This window comes from Synchiropus splendidus, chromosome 4, assembly GCF_027744825.2.
Source record: "Synchiropus splendidus isolate RoL2022-P1 chromosome 4, RoL_Sspl_1.0, whole genome shotgun sequence".
Classification (NCBI taxonomy): Eukaryota; Metazoa; Chordata; class Actinopteri; order Syngnathiformes; family Callionymidae; genus Synchiropus; species Synchiropus splendidus.
The window spans coordinates 17,875,764-17,896,110 of NC_071337.1; the positions used below are offsets into that span (position 1 = coordinate 17,875,764).

At 43.2% G+C, this 20,347-nt stretch overlaps 1 protein-coding gene across 4 annotated transcripts in view; it reads right to left on the reverse strand.

Annotated features, from left to right (window-relative positions):
- Positions 1-11,921: 11,921 nt before the first annotated feature.
- tbc1d22a (TBC1 domain family, member 22a) overlaps positions 11,922-20,347 on the reverse strand; it is a 124,213-nt gene continuing 115,787 nt past the window's right edge. For all 4 annotated transcript variants that reach the window (XM_053862450.1, XM_053862452.1, XM_053862449.1 and 1 more), the window contains one exon: positions 11,922-15,377. In XM_053862450.1, coding sequence (XP_053718425.1) covers positions 15,249-15,377 — 129 coding nt within the window. In that variant the 3' untranslated portion in view covers positions 11,922-15,248. The remainder of the gene's footprint in view (positions 15,378-20,347) is intronic.

Here is a 20,347-nt window from a genome sequence, read left to right on the forward strand (position 1 = left end):
CTGTTGCATTTTCTCTCAAAAGTCAGAAATAAAATGATCCTCGGGCGCTACGGAGCGTATAGGCAAGTAACAGCAGCCACTTAAGTGCAACTACTGCCTCCAGGTGGCCAACAGGAGACATGACACACTGAGACTTAATAAACTTTACCTTGTAGTTTAAAAAAATTAAAATAATTATAAATATAATGAGGCATTCCCTACATTTTACAATATAAATGGCAATATATCACTTTCTTTGGTTTTTCAGTCTTGCTTTTGTGAGTGGTTTTTGCTCTAATTCATTAGAGTGTGTCAAAGCAAAACATTGACTGTACATTCATATAACTAAGATTGTGCTAAAAAAGTAAAGTCCTCAAGTAATCAGTCAAGTAACTACAGCCCGTAACAAACATAACGTGCGCGGACCGCTCATCTGAGCCACGACGCGCTTTGTTATTGTGTATAGCGCAGCCTCTGTATGCAGACGTGTCCTGTTAGCTACATTTACTGACTGTTTTTTCTCCATATTGAGGTGTAAAACCTTTCCTGTCTCCGCACTGGACCGTGGTAGAGTGTCACAGGGGAGGTGCTCGCTCTCCACACCTCCGAGGCTGGAGCGCTCACTCCAGGGTTTGATGTCCTGTTGTGGGCTGGAGCTGGGACAGGGATGAGGCGAGTCTGGGACAGAGCGTTACTTGGTTTATGACTTTGTCACAGCCAAACTGCACAGAAGCGCACATTCAGAGCTGGACACGCACCGGGCACCTCTTCACTTCTGGAGAGACGTCACTCACTCGGCAACCCCTCCCACATGCAGCGGCCACACACATAGAGGAACAGCGCACCTGCAGCAGACACTCTACATTCACTCCTGCAAAAGACTATTTTAAGGCTTGGAACGCATTATTTCTTTTTCCATTCATTGTAATGGGAAAATGGATTCAGATTTCGAACAAATCGCTTCTCGAACGGCCGTCTGGAACGGATTGTATACCACTGTACGTTACTTTTTGAGGGAGTAATCAGTAATCTGATTACTTTTTTCAAAGTAACTGTGGCAACACTGGTAATGTGGACCTTTGTCTTCTGGCTCAGCTCTTTCGTCATGTGTATTGGGGATCGAAACATGGCTCAGCTCACACCGGTGTGGTGCTCCTTCAGGAAGCACTTCATTTTGGCGAGGTGGGTTTTCAAGCAGTGGATGTCCACCAGCTTTACTCCATGTTCACTGCTTGCCTGGCACATGGGCTGCTCCTCCTCCCTCTCCCTCCCCTCAGGTAGGACTACATCTTGCGTGTAAAATATGAAGCCACATCTGTACCCTCATCTCCACGTGTGACTTCCCAGAGTTCACTGAGGAGAGTCTTAGCTGGTTAAGACGTTTCTCAAACTGCCTCAAAAGGTGTAAATCAAAAGGAAATGTGACACAAACGCAGACTCAGCCATGATATCATACTCACTCGCAGAAGCTAAATGAGCCGAGATTTGATGCGACACGACGTTCCTGGTCGCAGCAGGTGTATCCAACCTCCACTCCGACTCACTTTACATCCACTTTGTGCATTCATTATACAGCTGAGCTCCTCTATTGATGAACACGTAGCGCTAATGCAGCAGCACCGCCGCTGCGCGGCAAATAAATATTTCATAAAACACATTAAGACTCGCTGCTCGCTGAAGAGCTGCTGATATGTGTAGCATGAGCAGCCAGAGTCTCTCGACTCCCTCTGATCCGCCAGACTGAATCGCTACATTATACATGAAAGTCGGAAATAAGAAGCAAATTGCTCAGAAATCTGACACACTGCACGATTAAATGTTGAATGTGCGTGAGTTCCACGAGAATTTTGGAGGCACACTCTCGACACATTCGGTTCTGTAAAGCTAAACTGTTGAAACAAGTGAGGTTAGATCTATAAACTCATGACTTGAACATTTTAGTGACCACATCCTGAGTGAAATCAGTTTTCCGATCACGAAGAAGACAAAATAGCCAAATGAATTTCCGGCTGACACCAGGCGAGCTCAATAGCGGCTCGAATTGAAATCCCGGTGATGCAAGTCTTGCGTCACTCAGTTGAGATTCTGCAGCGGCGCTTCAGCAGCGCTCGCTCATTAGCGCTGATGGAGCCCATGGTGGAGCTGTAGCCGCACATTCTGATGCGTTCATACGCGACACTTAGTAAACGTTCAACGTTCAACCTCCACCCTGACCTTCATTCACATTGCTCCGCACATTGGAGGTTCCAGGAAAAAAACTTCACCTCACTATAGTCGACAAAACGTGGATGAAAATCTCATTCACTCTTGAAGATTTTTTTACTATAATTGAGCAATTGTATCTTTTGTGGTGCGTAACTGTCTACTAAGAGAGTGATTTAGATTTTGTGCAATGGCAAATAACAGCCTGTAACAGAGCTGTGCATCGGCCAATCACAATGCCTTCAATGGGCAGAACAGGAAGTAGACATAGACATGCTTGACACATATCATCTTTGCTGATAGAAATGTTTCACACCTGGTATAAAGTGCCATCAAATTCTTCATTTGAAGTTTCATTTTTATTATTATTTTTTAAATCCAAAGCCAGATGTAACGTCATCACCCAACGGCAACCCGTACACCGATACCAATCACGTAGATTGAAAATGAATTTGTAATGAAAATAATGAGACCTTTTGTGTGCATGATGTGAAAAAATGCTGTGTGTTTACTGACGGTGCGGTTCAGCTTTTATTGTGAGTCAGAGAGTTGATTCATCTAGAAGAATTTCCAGTGATTCTATTTATGTATATTTTTCGCTATTTGTCAAGTATAGGAACTGGTGGATGGAAACCCCATTAATGTAAACAAGGTGGCAGCTTCACTAAGGGGTAGAGATGCTGAAACATGGTGGCAGAACTCTGTCAGTGAAAGTGTAAGCCTGTTCTTCTTCCCAAAAGAGAGCAGATTCAGAGAACAGGAGACAAAAGGCAACCAACACCGTCTTAAGTCCTCTGAACATAGTGATCAATGCGCCGCTGACAGTTTTGGAGAGTCGCCTGTACCCCGAGGCCGGAAAGTTCATGACAAACAAACCGACTGCCAGGGCTACAGTTTTCAAAAGAGAACAAACAGCTGAAGATATAAACACATCAAAATGTAGATCAGACAGGCAAAACAATTGGTGGTGTTAAGTTACAAGCACAAAACTTGAAAACAAAACGGTGGATACGTTTTCACAGTTTTTTTTTTCACATTAATTCTTTAACCTGTAAACCCACATGCATTATTCTGTTCAGTGTTCTGTTCATAAATCTTATATAGATTACTATTCAGTGTTCTGCTGCAGATCAATGTCCATCTATGATCCTCAACTTTCAGGGCCTTTGTTCCCTCACAAGCACGAGTCACAGCTTCCAGAATTATGTGGTTCAAATAACATTAAACATTTAGCTGCTCTTTCCTCCTCAAAAACTACTGACATGTCGCTCAAATCTTCTCTGATAGTGAAGCAACTTCCTCCGCTTCCGTGCAGTCAGCCGTTCTTCTGTATGGATTTGGTTCCTTCCATGACGGCATTTGCTGGCGCCGACATTTGACTCAGTCGTGGCATTGTGTATTGCGACGTACAGTATGTCAGGGTAGCATGTGGAAAAAATGTTTATGATCACCCATGAGAACAGACCACTGCTCAGCAGAAACCAGCAGGTTTTATCTTCTAACTGAATCAGCTTGGTTATAAAGGTGGAGAACCGCATCTCCATGGAAACCTTGTGTCAATCCTGTGACCTTTTTGCACGTTGTAGATCAATAGCGAGCTATAGTTTTCAAGGTAAGCATGGAGAGGAGACAGGAAAATTGCTCACAGCTCTCCAGGAGTCAGTAAAGCCTGCGGTCGTAGCACACCGAGCGCAACTGGGGGAGGAAACTTGAGCGTCCGTGATTTCGTCAGACTCATGAGAAACTTTTCGTCAAATCATTTAGTGCCAAACTCTAATCTGCCGTCACTGCGCCAACTGCGCTCCAGACATGTTCAAAGGAACCAAATGTTCTTGGAAGGAGCGACAGCCGAGAGCTTCTTTTTTTTTCACTCTCACACCTAAGTGTTGGAGTCAGGGATTGATCTTATTTAAACCCATCTCACTGCCTAAGTCAGCGCTCCTTCGGCATCAGAGTCGGGGCTGTCGTCCTTTTGAAGTCCCGATCTCCAATTTTGTTTTCCTTTTCCAAGACCATTGAGGCTTTTCAAGGTGCCTTTGCGGGCCGGGATGCTTCAGCGCAGATGTGCGGAGATGCCAAGTGGGGAGTCAAATTCATCGAATAGCTGCAGAGAATCAAACAAGAACTAAAAGGGAGACGCATGTGAGGAGAGTGACTGTTGTGACGCAAAACTCAAACATGAAGATGGTACCGTCAACTCCCTTGTGCAACCATGATCTATGCATCTGTCTGTGAGCCACATACAGTATATTAAGAAGTATCACAGTTCATATTTCACTCGTCTGTGCTAGAGATACTGTAGTTTTGGCTCCCACTCTGAGGTTTTCTAACACAGCAACAGACTCAACTTCTGCGGCCACAACAGAGAATAATTCCCTGTGTTTCCTGGCAAAATCGATGCCAAATTCCCACAGTTTGCCTGGCACACTCTCTCATTAAAAACCTGGGGAGTACATCGCGCCAGTCGCTACTTCTTTGAAATTTGTTCGGGATTCGGTCAATTGTGACTCAATTTAAACTGGTAAACTTCAGCTATGTTTGTCTCCAAACATGTGGAGCAGCCAGTTTGAGAGCAAATAATTAAAACCACAACATACCAAGTGTATTTGTGACAAGTGCCAAGGGTGAATCATCCACACCGAATGCTGTGATTGTTCTTAAGTTCTGTAAACGCAGAGACATTTGGGTCCACAAGAGACCACTGTGGTGCCAAGAACAGCAAGACACTGTCCTCGATGAGGCTCAGGGAGATCGATTCATTTATTCTCTGAACAAAAACATATAAAACCCTTATAACCCAATAAATTTCACTCAAATAAATGTTAATAATTTTTAATAATTTTTCATTTTTCACTCAAAATTCATAGATACAGAAGAAGAGAAGAGTGTTTTCACCATGTCTACTCAATGGCCCGCTGCTAAAACAGGAAGCTCTGCTTCTACAGTAAGTACTTTCTTCCTAACTTCCTCTCAACACCTGACTCTTTATTATGTCACATATTATGAATGATAACCCATATTTAATGAAGCCATAATACAATGAATTGCCTTCCAGAGTGTTGTTATCAAGAAAAGATCAGCACAACTCTTTGACCAGAGGCACTTTGAGTGACACCAAGTGGCTCAAAGATTTGCCTTTTGTAAACTTTGCTGTTAATGATCACCTCTTGTACAAACATCATTAAGTCAAAACTCTGCCATTTAGCTGCATAATGACACTGAAGACATTTACATGATCCATCTAAGTAAAGTTAATTGTCTTTGGCTAATCAACTTGTTTGTTTTACTGCACAGATGTCAGAAGCCATTTGTTCACAGAAACCCAGGAGTTATTTATCGTGTAAAGTGCCGCGTCTCGGGATGCTGCAGTACTTGATGCTGCTTTGGAACATTTGAGGGTTTGAAGATGCCTCTGTTGTTAGCGCTACTGGAAGAGTTTCATCAGTGCCCAGAGGCCCAGACCCACACCTCAGTCTGGCCACGACCAACCTCCAGCTCTGAGGTTGTTCGAGACACCACCACTCCAGACTTTCCTGGCTCTGCCCTATGGCCTCCTCGCAGACATGTGCTCAAATGCGCCCCCTAGTGGTGGTCAAGTACCAGCGCGTCCCTGCATAAAACGTCCCCTCACTCTTCATCATATCATAAACTCACTCTTTATCATCAATTCCACTCAAATGTATTGCAGTATCTGAAAGGGCATTTATTTTCATTCTTGTGAGAATTGTAACCTGAACCGTGATGCTCACATGCCCCTCCCATTCTCCTAAGATCAGCTTCTCCGACCCGCCACATCAGGTAAGTTGGTAAAAACAGTGACAAGCAATATTACCCACATTAGCGCTGCTGAATACAACACATAAAGAAATGTGAAAAACAACAACAGCTAGATGTCAGTTTTTTGCCGCGTCCAAACTTGATCACATGACCAGAAGGAATAGAAATGAATGAGGAAAAATTTTGAACACATGAAGAAAGAGTAGACGCCAAGTAGCCTTTTTTTCTGGCTGGGGCACCTGCCCCACAAAATGCCCTTGGACTCTGGTGTCCAGGAGACAACTGGGCATTACACCTGAACCACCTCAACTCGCTATTCTTGGACGAGGCCTCAAGTCACTCATGATGCTCACCCACATTGGCGTCACAACTTGAAACCCTCATGACACAGTTATAAAGACCTCCCTATAAGACAAACCCTGCTGGGTATAGAACCACACCTGTCTCTGCTAAACTGGTCTCTGCCACTGGCAAATATTGGTGTCCTCTCAATAGCGTAAGACTCAGAACTGTTGAGCCTCAGCGGAAAACGTAATTGATGCAGAGCAGAGAACCAGGAGAGTGACTCTAGCTTTACAGAGTGTGAATGCTGCAGTGCATCACAATAGTAAAACCCGGCCACCAGTGCGAGCGACTCCAGTCAGCCTTGTACAAGCTGTGAGGCAAATTTGTTGAATCCGAATCAGTGTTTGAGGCAGCGTTATGACATATATGCAGTCATTGTTATGTAGCGACTGTACCTCTCAGACAGAGCAGAAACAATCAGCAGCAAGTTGAAATTATGGGCAGGACTAAAGCGACTTGTGAGGACGCTGTCAAGGACGGGTCTTGAAGAAATATGAGTCCAGCACTTAAGCACAACCTGCTCCCTCTCTCCTGACATTATAACTTCATCACAATTGACCAGCTGTAGTAATGCGCTGCGTCGCCATGGCAACAGTCCCCGACTCTCTCAGCGTGATATTAAAACACTTTCCTCAGATCGTTTTCAACTCATCCCTCTATTTATTTGTTTGGGGGAGTCAGTCACCTTTTCCAGCAGGAATCCGTCTCTCTCTCACACACACACGCGACCACCCAGGGACACCAAAGCAACGACTGAACAGACAGAGCGGGTTTTCTTCTTCAGAATAAAAAGGAGCAGTTTAATTTCAATTTCATACTGAGACTCGTCAGGGAGTCAGAAACCTGGCGGAATAGAAGAAGGAGCCAGGTGAACTTCTGAGACCTTCTGAAGGTGGAAGAAAAAAAACTGGAGAAGTAGTCGCACAATTTAGAGTTTTGAAAAAGGTCAACTGACTAAACGGCTGCTTTGATGAATATAATTCAAGCTAAAGTAAATGTCAGGCTTCGCTCCTGAAAGCTTGGCGGCGCCTTGAAACATGTATTCAGCCGTGCTTTCTTCAAGGTGGTAATTCTCTTTACTTGACAGTAATGGAACGAGACACAAGACATTCTGGAATATAAGTCATAATAAGCAGAAACCTCTTAGGCTCTCAGCATGGCAGCGCTGTGACAGTGGTTTCAATCCTAACACACCTGACGTACAACTGCAGGATTAGCATTTAGAGCTGGTCCAACCCTAGATCAGCATTCAAAGTCCCTCCGGTCCTTCGGGCTTCCATTGTTATGCCAGTGTTAGGTCGAGATCGGTTGCAGCTTTCCACCAAGAGTGTCATCGAGAGTTCAACGGCAAATGCCATCCCCATCACAAGCTCTAGCGTGAGTATCGCTCTGAGTGCTTCCACGAGTGTCAACAGGAGTTCAACTGTTGGTGTCAGCATGAGTTCTATAACCAGTGACACCCTGAATTCCGCCACAGGTTCGTGCGAGCGACTCTTGCCACTGCATTTTTTACAAGTGCACATGTGAGTGACACAGATTTTGAATGCGAGTCTCACAATGAGCTTTGAGAGCATCACCGAAGTCAACAGTTCTTACGGAAGTTGCGGTCTATGTGGGCCATAACTTCAAGAATGAATATCACAAGAAATGGCTTTTCTCTGCAGGATGTCCGGACTATAACTGTAAGTTCACACCAAACATGATTTAAAAAGCATCTGACGAACATAAAGTCGATATAGCGCCATGACCACATGCAACAGGTTGTTGTACTACACTGGGCGCAGATGCTTCAGCAAGTTTCAAGCAATACCTGACAGAAAATATTCCTCGAGACAGACACTGAGGTCGGAAAATCTGACCTCCAGTGAAATGAAAGAGAAGCTGAAGGTGGAGCAGTTGCAGGAATTCACGACGCATCCAAATCCAAATTTTGTCTTTTTACAATTTCCACAGTCAATAAAGTAGGTTTCTGATTTGCCATGTTGTTGCCCGCTAACTTTGGACCCTCCACCAGTTTAGTGACACACGGTTTTGGGGGGCTGGAAACCATCAACAGCTGGAAACGCACTCATCAGCAGAAGCCAGTTAAGGTGGTTCAGGCATCCTATCATCTGGACGGACACCTGTCTGAGATGTATTTAGAGCAACCACAAGAGTTTTCGGTCAAACGTTAAATGACATTTTAGTGAAACATCCAAGTCAAGGAAGTATTACGGGGCATCCAACTACGAGTGTCTCGGAGAAGCATACAATTTGTTCCCTAGTGGTGCGGGGAGCAAGATATGATCAAGATGTGGAAATAGAGATGGATGAAAAGGGCAAAAATAAAACAAAAAAAACAACCACAAAATCACTATCCAAAATACGCTAGCACCACCAAGGTCATGAAAATAAGATACAGCATGGTGACGTAAGCAAGACGTCCTTCACACTCACGCTCCAGCACTTGAAGTGTGCATCTTCATACGTAAGAACGCACAAAGAAAAAATGATGAAAGCTTAGAGATTTGTGGCTCTGACTCATGAAGGTCTGCAACAGATGGAGATGGAGAAGAGTTCATTTGGAAAACGACTGATAAGACTCAGCGGGGCGGCTGAACAAACCAGCGAAGTGAAGAGATCCAACCACAAAGGTGGTTTGTACCCAGAGCCTGTCATCTTTACCCCCTTCAGTCCTCCGTGATATCTTCTGCCTCACGTTCTCCACCTCCTCTCTGGCTTTACCGCTGCACTCTCGCTGCCAGGACCCGAAACACACAGCATCTCAGCGGGTGGTTGCCGGTGAAATCTGCCCCACATCCTCCTACAATCTCCACTCGGCTTCAGAATCTCCTCCCCCCTGTCAGCCACCATTTTAAACACCACAATGAAATGTTAACAGTGATTCCGTGCGCAGGCGTCACGCGGACCCCCTACCGGGAACAAAGGAAGCGCACTTCTGCATGACTTCATTAAACATACAACTCTGCTGTTGGAAGTTCTGAAGCAGCAAGAGACCCGCTGATCCTGACACAAGTCCTGGTGTGAGTTCATATGGATCCTTTTGTTTCCATCCATTTTACATCCACGTGCTTGTTCTGAGGAGGAAGAACATCTGACAGTGAAACGATATATACAGTCAAATTTTACGTTATTTATCTTTTACTGCATTTTTGTGAAGGTCTTTTTTTGTCACATTTGTTTTCTTTATTATTATTTTTGGTGACATTACTTTTCCATGGCCCTCCTCAGCATTTATTTCCAAGATTTCATCACCATTTTTAATTTTCTTATTTCTTCGTCTTGTTGATAGGAATCATTGTCAATGAGGATATTTTCAGAGCATTCATAAATCCCGGTGAATCCGTGGATCAGCCCCAACATCTCATCACTTGCTCCCATTTCTCAGTTTATGAACATTTCATTGAAATCTGTCACCATTTTTTGCTCACAATCAAAAAGACAAATCTACTCTGTTGAAAACATATTAGTTTATCACACAAAATATACACTAATCTTATGGAAATAAAGCCACTTAGGTTCTTTAAACTCTTAGGTATTCCTAAACTTTGTTGTGTTCAATAGAAGCCAGTTTGACTGTCGTAGATAAACATCAGCTTCAACACAGGCTTATTTTCTTGTGTGTCACTGCTATTCATCCTGCCTTTATCGCTCCAGTCATTGGCCGCCGAGGTCAGCGACTATTATAGCCGACAAAGCACTTTCACATACCCCCTCCTCAAATGTCTGTTTAAACAGTCTGAATCACTTTACCAGCAATACCCTTGAAAAACAACCACAGGAGGAGGAGGGAAGCCAGCAGACTCATTTTACAGAAACAAAAAAACAGGGCCCTGAGTCAATGTTGTCCACTTATCCCGGTGAAAACATCACTCGAAAATCTGTTGTTCCATTGGAAAAAAAGACATTTATTTATGAGTAATTTTATTTTATTTTTTCTGGTTTATGAACAACTTCATCATTCAACTTTCCTGACTCGTGCATATATTTCAAACACGTAAGTCTTCAGACAATATAAGAAGCTGTCTCCGAAAGGTCAGGGGTCCACTTCCAGAGACAGGTTTGAATCTTTGATAAAGTGCTGTCCGGAGTAATGCGTTTTACTGGAGAAGCAGCAGAAGCAATGACTCTTTCACCAACTTCATGCTGAAATTGAGCTTTGTTCTCCCAATACCAGAGCAAAGATGGCCTTTAGCTAGGTTTTTCAGGTTTTCACATCTAAGAATCTTCTTTTAATAAAATGATTTCTTCCCTCATATTCAACTTTATTTAATTTTGCAACAATTTAGAGCATAATTCATGTCTAAAATGTGCATTTTAAAAAATACATTTTTTAAATCTAATCCATCCAGTTGGCAGAAGAAAGAATGACCAACGCCTGAGGGATTTGCTTTTTACCACCAGGGTTCATGACGGACCAAAAGTGACACGCAGCCCAAAGTCTGTGCTGGTCACCAGGACGTGTCAGCACTGACGACTGTGGTCAAGTGGATCTGACAGAAGCTCTGGCGCATATGATGAGTCAGCAGTTCCACTACATTCAAAGGCCTCTGGTCTCGAATTAGATATCCTGTTAGAGCGGCAACAAACCCCCCTCAAACAGAGCAACTGGAAAACAATTTGAAGTCATAAATGACGTTCCAAACTCTGCTCGGCGGTGTCCACGGAAAACATGCACCGTTGAATCCAAAATTCTCAAATATGTATTTTTTCCTTCAGCAGACACGGAGAGGAGATACTGGACGGAACAACTTGGACGGTCCTCCAGGCTCATCAAACTGCATCCATGTTCAAAGGCAGGAGGGTCCCAGACCCGAGGCAGGGTTATCGATCGTTCAGTTTCCATCAGATGTTTTGGCCAGAACAGAGCCGAGCTGCAAACTGATCGATAATTGGCTCCAGAGGAAGCTGCAGGCAGAGGGAAGAGGCTTTCTGGCTGATCCAGATGTAGATTTCCAGTGGTGAGGAGTTCAACGACAACAGAGATTTAAAGAAGCCAACAGTCTTGGGGTTCTGGGGGGAAACTCCAACACGGTGTAGAGCCAGGATGGGAACTGCTGCTCTTCCCACATGATTCTGAGGGTTTATTCAATGGTCTCCCTCTCCATGATCAGCCCTCTTTGGTGGACTGGCTAAAGGTTCTGGTGAGACTCATGGAGCAACGCCCAGAAGCAGGAAGAGGTTTTGTAATTTTAGAAACCACACTTTCACAGCACATGGATACTGTCTACACGAATGACAAGACGTACAGTACAGCCCCGTCACTGCTAGCACACTGAGGGCTGAAGACAAGAAATGAGTGAAAAAAAATCAGGTCGCAGGATGAAAAACAGTGACATGGAGAGAACAAAACAGATCCTGGACAACCTTTGTCAGACATCGCGTGTCTTGGCTTAAACTTACCGATGACATATATCCAGGTACTGTCCAAAATGAGCTCCTTTCCCTGGTTTGACTTTATGAGAGGAGGGAAAAAAAAAAACTTCTGGACTTGAATCTTCACTAATTCTAACGCGTAACTCGAGCGTTTGGGAGCCTGTGTTTAACTGTGAAATCAAGTACACGTGCCACAAGGGGGAAAAAAAGCACTAGTGAGTACACAAATTCATCACAAGTCATTTTGTCAAATCAGATTTATATACATGTTTATTTACATTCAAGATCTCTGTACACATCTATTTCAGAAACTCTTTCACACACCTACTTCAAGTTTGGTTTCATGTCTGAAGAAAAACAAACAACCCATTTGTGGCTCATCACCATAGATACACAATTTGAAGGAATTCGAGAAACTCTGGTATGTACTGTGTGGTAAGTATTCAGCCAGTCATATTCTGGTCTGGTGGAGTTGAGCTGAGCAAACAACAGAGCAAATAAAAAAAGCAAAGGCAAGTGTTAGAGAATCAGACAGTGTGGTTTCTGACCGTTGACTAATGAGTGTCACATGACACAGTAACATCTGGTTAAAAAAATCAAAGCAACGTATGATGACTGGGGTCCGATCAATAGTTTTGGGAGCTACTTCTCACATACAATTGAATAAACAATTTATTGTGGAAGACAAGCGTCACAATTTCTAGTTCTGACATCCAAAGTGAGACGTCACGATAACTGATTTAGTGCAGAGTGCCTCCAACCTTCTTCGTCTTGTGACATAAAATGTAAATGCAAAGTTTGATCAGTGGCAAAGGCGTGTACCCACCATTGATTGAGGTGCCAATTCTAAAGCAAAACAACAGCAGTATTGGTCGTCTCAATAAATGAACTCAAATCGAGCGTTTGAAAACAACGGTGGTGTTCTGAACAACCCCCGATCAGCACCACTCACTGGCTTGTGAGCAGCATGTATTAGAAATGAAAGCTAAAAGCAGTGACTCACAGGTGAAGCAACGTGACAGAAATAGAGCTTCATCACATTTACCAACGCACACAGAATGAAGTTTGACAGATCCAGACAGTTTCACCAAAGTAATTTAGTTCTGCCAACAACTGCTCAATTGACAACCTTGAGAAATAGGGGTAAACACACATTATCATTTGGCATGTGGTGGGGAGCAGTGAGATATGAGCCTTGTGTCTTATTCTTTGGACATTTTGTGTGTCAAATAAATAAGAACAAATCTTCAGAAATCATTCTTCTGGCTAATGTATAGACTTATATAATGTATAAAAAAATATAAATCAATATACACATATGGCACAATATTCAAGTTCCAAATTAAGGTTCTCTTTGATGCCGCATCAATGTTAAACAAAAGAAGACTAAGCAACTCTGACACCTGACACTCTCGGTCAGAAGACAGACATAATGATGTTACGCAAGTCATGAAAAATGTCTTATTCTCCTAAAATATTGTTAGTCCTACCAACTTTTAGATTCATTTATTGTGCCTAAAGTCTCTCAACTGACGCTGCATAAGTATTGCTAAACAAAGGGAAAACCTAAGCTGCTTTGAGTTGTGACATTTCGCCATCATCCAGAAACTAAACAGAACACATCCTCCGCAAATGTATTCGCTGTATTGTTTTAAATGATTAACGTTGTTCAGGGTTGGTAGCATGACTCTCCAGCACATGTACAGACATGTACGAGATCAAAGGAGAAAAAAGGAAGAAGCAAGTTTCACCAAAATGCTCTTTGAAAGAAGACGGAGGATAGGAAAGGAGGCTCCCAGATTATGTGCCGTTTTCCATGTCTGACAGAATAGGAGATGAGGAGTTGGTGGGGAGAAGGAAAATAAAACAGCAGTCCAAATGTATGATCAAAAACTGACAGCTCTCACAAAGAAGAAGCACTGAGACATTCAAAGAAACAGAATCTTTCCTTTTCTTTCCTCAGCACGCCTGGTGGTCGTAATGTATTCCAACAGAGAAAGCTTGAGTCACTTTACGTCAAAGCACTAGCATCATAAATAAAAGATGGCAGAGTGCAAAACAACAGATTCATTGGTTTTCATTGGTCAATCATCCAAATTTATAGATATAGATGGAGAAAGGTGAAGACGAGAGAGTGAGCAGACTGGAATGGGTGGAGACTACTGTGGCGAATGACTGGGAAGCTTCATGGGACAGTGGTGAGCTGCTATGAAGGATGGTTTTCAACACAGGAAGCTAGAATAGGGATGAAGGTAGAGAGGTTTTCCTGGTGAGAGACTAAGGAAGGAGTATTCCAGAGGTTGGCAATATTTGGAGGTGAAGCTCTGGAGGCCAGGACTCGAGATGGTTTGAACACATGGGGAGGGGAATAATAAGAATGGATGAAGAATGCTGGAGATGGGGATAACAGAGCAGGACACCAGTGAGGTTTATGGGTACAGTAAATGAGGACAAGAGGGGTAGCGAGGACTGAGTCTGGCGGGACCGCTGGACTCCAATGTCTAAACCTCATGGATGTCTACAGTTGCTGGAGGTCTTTTCAGGAAAATGTTGACAGTCTAGAGTTTGAATGATCGGCTCAGTTCTGCAGAAGCTGAATATACGGAGTGGTTGTGGACCTTCTGATTTGCTTCTGCTGTGGTCACACACTGCAATCTGCATAAGTCACTCTGTTGCAAGGGATGGTTGGAGCACAATCAGTAACAGTACCGGAAATAATCACCCGCAGGAAGAGAATTCAGTGGACCCCGCTGACTGGTAATCGGTGTTGTCATTAAAACAACGAAAGTGTCATGTTGGATAAAGCACATTGATGGGCTTTACTTCACTTTAATATATTTCCAGATTCACATCTTATTTACAATGCTGTGCTCATGTTTGGAACTACTGAGTTAAGACAAAATAAGAATATATATATATATATATATATATATATATATATATATATATATATATATATATATATATAAAGGCTGCTTCTGTGTGAATTTCTCGAAAATGTTTTGACGTTGGAAAACGGGTGTTCAGATGGAGAATGTGATGGAAAAGTTGGGTCCTTAGTCTGATCATTCTGAGGTAGTCTGAGATTGAGACGAAATGTTACTAAAGGGGGCAGAGGACAATTCATTCAGTGCAACAACCCTAACATGAAACGCGTGTTTTTTCATGTTCAGAACCCCGTCGTGATGTTTATAAAAAAAAAAAGAAGACAAATTGATAGGTCTCAGACATGTAAACCGTCCCCACTCAACGCTCTTCCAAAAAAGTATTGCCTCGGAAAATGGGAAAAACAATTAAGATCTGATTCTGAGCAACATCACGTCGTCCCAGGATGGAAACAGAAGCATATTAGACGGAAACAATAATTTAAAAAGGCTCTGGATCATCATGATCGGCTTACCTGCACCTGTGAGTCATTGGTAGATTTAAATCTCATAGTTGCCAAAAAAAAAGGGTAGAGTTGAGGAAATGGCAAGAAAGTCAGTATTCCTTCAAATGAGAAAAAAGTTGCCTCATAGTTCGATGGGGAGAAAAAAAAGAAAGGCAGGATGATGACGAACGACGGCTCATCATCTCTTGTAGTGGTTGGGGGCGTCGGCAAAGGCAAACTTCAACCTGTAGGCCTCAGCCAGCAGCACGCTCACCTCCTCGTTGCCCCAGTGCATTGTGGGAAGGTTCTGGAGGAGAATCATCAGGCCCTGTTCAGAAGAAGAGAGAAGAAAGTTAGCAGAGAAAGAGTTTCGATATTGTACAGTGAAGATGAGAGCAACAACTTCTTTCACTAGAAATCACCTCACTTTTTTATTGATAAGAAGAGGAGCCTCCAGGCAAGAGAAACGCTGGTTCCCACAAAAAAATAAGGAGGTTAATGGCTTGAAACTCTTACAGGGTCTGCGCGTGTGATGGAGTGGTTGCTGTCTATTTTCAGATGGACTGGAAATCTCCTCTCCCCCACTACCTCACGCCCACCCCCCCACCTCAAGTCGCTGGGATAGACTCCAACTGTCTCACAACATCAATTAGTGGCGGAAATGCAGTGAGAGTCAAAACACTCCAGAGTTTGGCAGGAATCGAGTCTCATAGTCGAATACTCTGGTATGAAACTGAGGCAGTATCCAAAGAAGGATCCAAAGAACAAGAAGAAGAATCCAAAGAAGAAGATGAAACTCAAAGTAAGAGAGTTAAGTTGTGAGAAAACATCTTTCGCGGGAGTAATTGCTGTGTGGGCGTCAGGAACAGTCGGACGGCCGCTGCGAATGTGACACAGATGTTATTAACTCAGTCAAGGCTTTAATAACAGCAGCACCCCAGATAAAGGACAGGATGTGGATATTGGAGAAGAAAAGAAATCAAGATAGAAAGAAATGTCGACTACAATTTGGCCCCGGCGCCCGCTTTTCTCCCACAGATCCGCTAGATTGGCGCAGAGGCGATGAAACGCAGAGCACGCTCCCTCGCCGCCGCACTGGTTCAATCTCCTCCACTAATTTCTACCATCCCTCCGTGGGGAATGGAGCTGGTTAGCTGAGTCGGTGTGTACACGTGTGGACGTGTGTGCGTGCGTAGCCTTCATTACCAAACCAGGAATCATCGTCATGACAACTGGGCTCACAACCAATGGTAATACTCATAAGCACATGATCTCGCCTCCTTTGTTGCTGCGAGCAGGTAATCGGCTTTTTAATCACCGATAACTTTGATTAGGTTCCCTTTCCCCGTCAATTTCATCAAAAGACTGAGACATTTCTAAGCCAGAGTAAAGTTGTTCTCCGGAGAAAAAAATGTGACCAAGCGGAACCATAGAACCACAGCAAATGTCTGTCTATGCAGGGGCATCAGCAATGCTCAGGTCGATGACAGAGCTCTTCGCCACTAAGAAGAATCGATGAGTCCCCAGGCATAACTCAGGGTTGGGTTGGTAGTATTTACAGTGAAGTGAGACACACGTACAAACAACTTCAAAGGCACAGAGACAGCGCATACCTCTGCCAAACTGCTCATTTCCATCCACACAGTGGGTTATTGCTCAACACTGATGTTTTGCTTTTCTTGTCTTTTGCCACACCGTAAGTGATAGAATTATTATTCTGTGTGTACTTCTACAAAATGATAGTTTTGTTTCACGGTTAATTCAAAGTTTGTTTGTATTTTTGCCCAGATTTGTTTTATTATGTTTAACTAGGGATGTGCTGATACCTGGCTTGAGTGCTTGGTAGTTTATGACAATTTTTAAAAATTTGTGTTTGGACTGCAGTGAAACTTGTGAGCATGACCCATGCATGGACAAGCAAGTACTTAAATGCTAGTACTCTCACTTGTTGGTAAAATGGTGTTGGTGCAGCCCCAATTTTTACATTCTTTATTATGTCATTACTTGCGAAATGTATGGGTTTTGGCAACACTCAAAAGGGGTCTGATCCTGGCCATTTGAGTTTATTTTGTTTTCTTTAAATGACGTTGGAGCACCGTCGTGAGTTGATTTTTAATAAAATACTGATCTCAAAAATCTCAGATGAACAATCTGTTTTCACAATAGACGTGCTTACAATAAATCCCTACAGTAACAGTTCAGTTCAAGGTTTTGAGACACGTAAGGTTGTTCAGAATGAACTATGCTCACAAAGCGAGGTAATACTGTATCAGACATCAGAAAATACCAGGAATAAAAGCATTTTCTTCTTCCTGAATGATTAAAACTCTCTTGAGCAAATAGCAAATTAGGACAAACAAACATCCCTCCACTGATTATCTCTGTGGGAGATTTGAGGACGGTCAAAGACAAATCATGCTCTCTTTGTTGCATGTCAGGTGGGATTTTGTTTAAATAACAGCACAAAACCTCAACCAAGTCAGTTTTATAGCCCATAAAGATGCCCCCTTTTGTGCACCAAGTCGACTTTGAGAGCTTGACCTAATGGCTCTCCCCCCCGTGGTTGAGAAAGAAACACTTTCTCTGAAGTGTTTTCACTCACAGACGGAGCGGAAGAGAGAAAGAGGCCAGATCAGAATTCAGCCTGGCTTCCTCTCATCTGTATTCAATAGCGCGTCACCATCAGCTCTCCCTTTCATCACCCATCTCGGCTCACATTCACACACAAAAATCCAACGGTTTGGCTCGCATCTCCGCGCCGTGTGAGTGGCTTCATCGGCGTCTGCTTATGCTAATGGAACGTCTCCACGCGTGGACCCTTCATGGCAACAACAGTTGAAATAGCAGCAGCTTTGCGATTAAATAGACTAAGAGTGGTGAAGGGCGCCACGATTCAAGAGTCGATAAGCTCTAGGAAAGCCGGTCAGGTACATTCTGAGCCTGTTTGAATGCAAATAGAAGTGTATTCGCGAGAACTCCTCATCCCTGAGGTCATTGTTGCCTGGGGCGAGACACTGTGTACATCCAGACTGCTCTTTTCCGCCGAAGGCTTAGCAGAAACCCGTTTTTGAGCTTTCACAGTCTGAGAAGCATTTCTGCAGACTCACACTGGTAGTTAAATCGACAGCTTGAGACTAAGTATGCACTCAGACAAGCCAATCCTGCTCAAGAATGGATCTGGGTCACCCAGGGGTCACAGATGGGCCTTTCACCATCACACTATCGAACATGTCAGATTCATGTAGTCCTATTTTTGCTTGGCGGAGCTGTGAGCGTATACAAATGTAGCTTCCAATAAAATGACTTTGAATTCCACAGTGGCAGGAACTAGCCATCATGTTATCCGTCCTGTTTGTGCTCCAGTTAACGGACGACAGACCTGACTTATGGAGCTCAGAACCAGATGTCTTTTACACAAGACGCACATAATAATTTCCCAAAAGGAGGGTTCAGATTTATGCTGATACAGTGCTGGAACCACGTTATAAAGCCCCACAGCGAATGATCAAGATCCTTTAAAGATGAAATCTGCATTTCCAAGCTTTGTAAGTAGATTTTTACATTCTTGAAACATAGATGCAAAAAGACATCTCAGGGATATTGCAAATGAATCCTCCAGATCTGAGTGAGGAACTTTAGTTTGAGTTCCTGAGTCTACTATTATTGGGGAGAATTAGAAGCTGTATCATTCATTTCTGTAGCAGTGGAATGGTAAGGAGGCTCAGACTTCCCTCGACCTCACAAACATCCTCTCGCTCTTCTGGGTAATAACAAGGTGTTCTCAGGTCAAATGAGAGACATAAGGGCAATCTGTCAAATGTGCCTTTGTGAGGACCAGTACCATCCCTGTCACACAAGAACACCTGACCAAAAAGTTGTCCAGGTGTTGTCCTGACAAGACTTCTGAGTTTACCTCAACTGGCGTTACTTTTTGTGAAATCGCTCATACCACATCGGAGGAGTTCGCATACACAGCTGAGGAAACACATCTGTAATATTGTTCTTCAGGTCACTACCCAAAGCTGTGACCACAGGTGGCAGGAGACTAATACAGTCCTCATGAATGAAAGACATCTGGCCACTTCACACTGCATCCTTCCCTCACTTTTGAACAGCATCCAAGATACTTGAAACTCCTCCAGCAGGAGAACGGTTTCATCTCCATCATGGAAAGGACATGAAGCATGAAGCTTTGAGGAGCTAATCTTCATCCATTCTTCTACACAATTAGCGGCTAATGCATCACCCAACACCAGTCACATAAGTACAAAGAAGAGTCTTTCAGTGCATTGATGGTATCATTCAGTTGAGTCCCCAAAGCTTTTTTTCAGTGCATAAACAACACTAATGGTTATAAAAAAAAGCTGTGAGCAACACAAAACAGTTTGATTACAGTCAACACTGTCATGCTCAATAGCCGGTGAAGTTGAGAGCATAAACATGTACATAATAGGTAACAGTTATACAGGTGGGTTGAGTCCTCTCAACATCGATTTATATATTTTTTCCAAGGCAACGCTCATCCACATGTAAGCCCTTGGCATTTCCACCCATCCATCTAAGCATCTGGCAACTCATGGACACTCACCACTTCATCAGAAACCAACAAAGAGAGCAAATTGGAGGGCCCCTGTGAAGGACCGCGCACGAGCTCATCCATTAAACCATGTCACAGTGTTGAAGAGCAATGAAAAAGCAAATATAGAGGCACACACATGCAAGATAATGAATGCTAATCCAACGAAAGGAACCAAAGAGCTTCATTATGTGTGCATTTCTCCACCATACCCATCTGTTGACTATCGTTTCTGTGGCGCTAATGACTTTAATACGCTTTAATTGCACACGTCTTGTCATCATGGGGGGAATTGCTGTTGCTCACAGGTGGCAACACTGCACCCAGAGAGGCAACAAGTGCTTGCACAATGAATGAACAGAGTCTGCACAGTCCGCATGAAGTTTTCACTCCGTTGTACAGAATTAAAAAAAAAAAAAAAAAACTCCTTCACTTGCCATCGGAAAGTGGTTAATAGCTATTGACACTTAGAAGAAAGTAGTTTGTCAATAGAATCAAGGCAAGAGCTGAACCTCGAGCAGACAAAGGAGCAACCGTTAAGGTTTTTTTTGTATTATTTAGATAATATAGTAGATTAAAAACAGCAATGTATAACAACTAGTGATCTGTAACAAGCTGCAGCAGAAAGTAAAAGTCAACGTAAGTGACAACATGTTGACAGCGGAGAGGTTAACGGTAGTTTCTGTGTAAAGATCATTGTCCTGTCTCAATGAAGACGATGC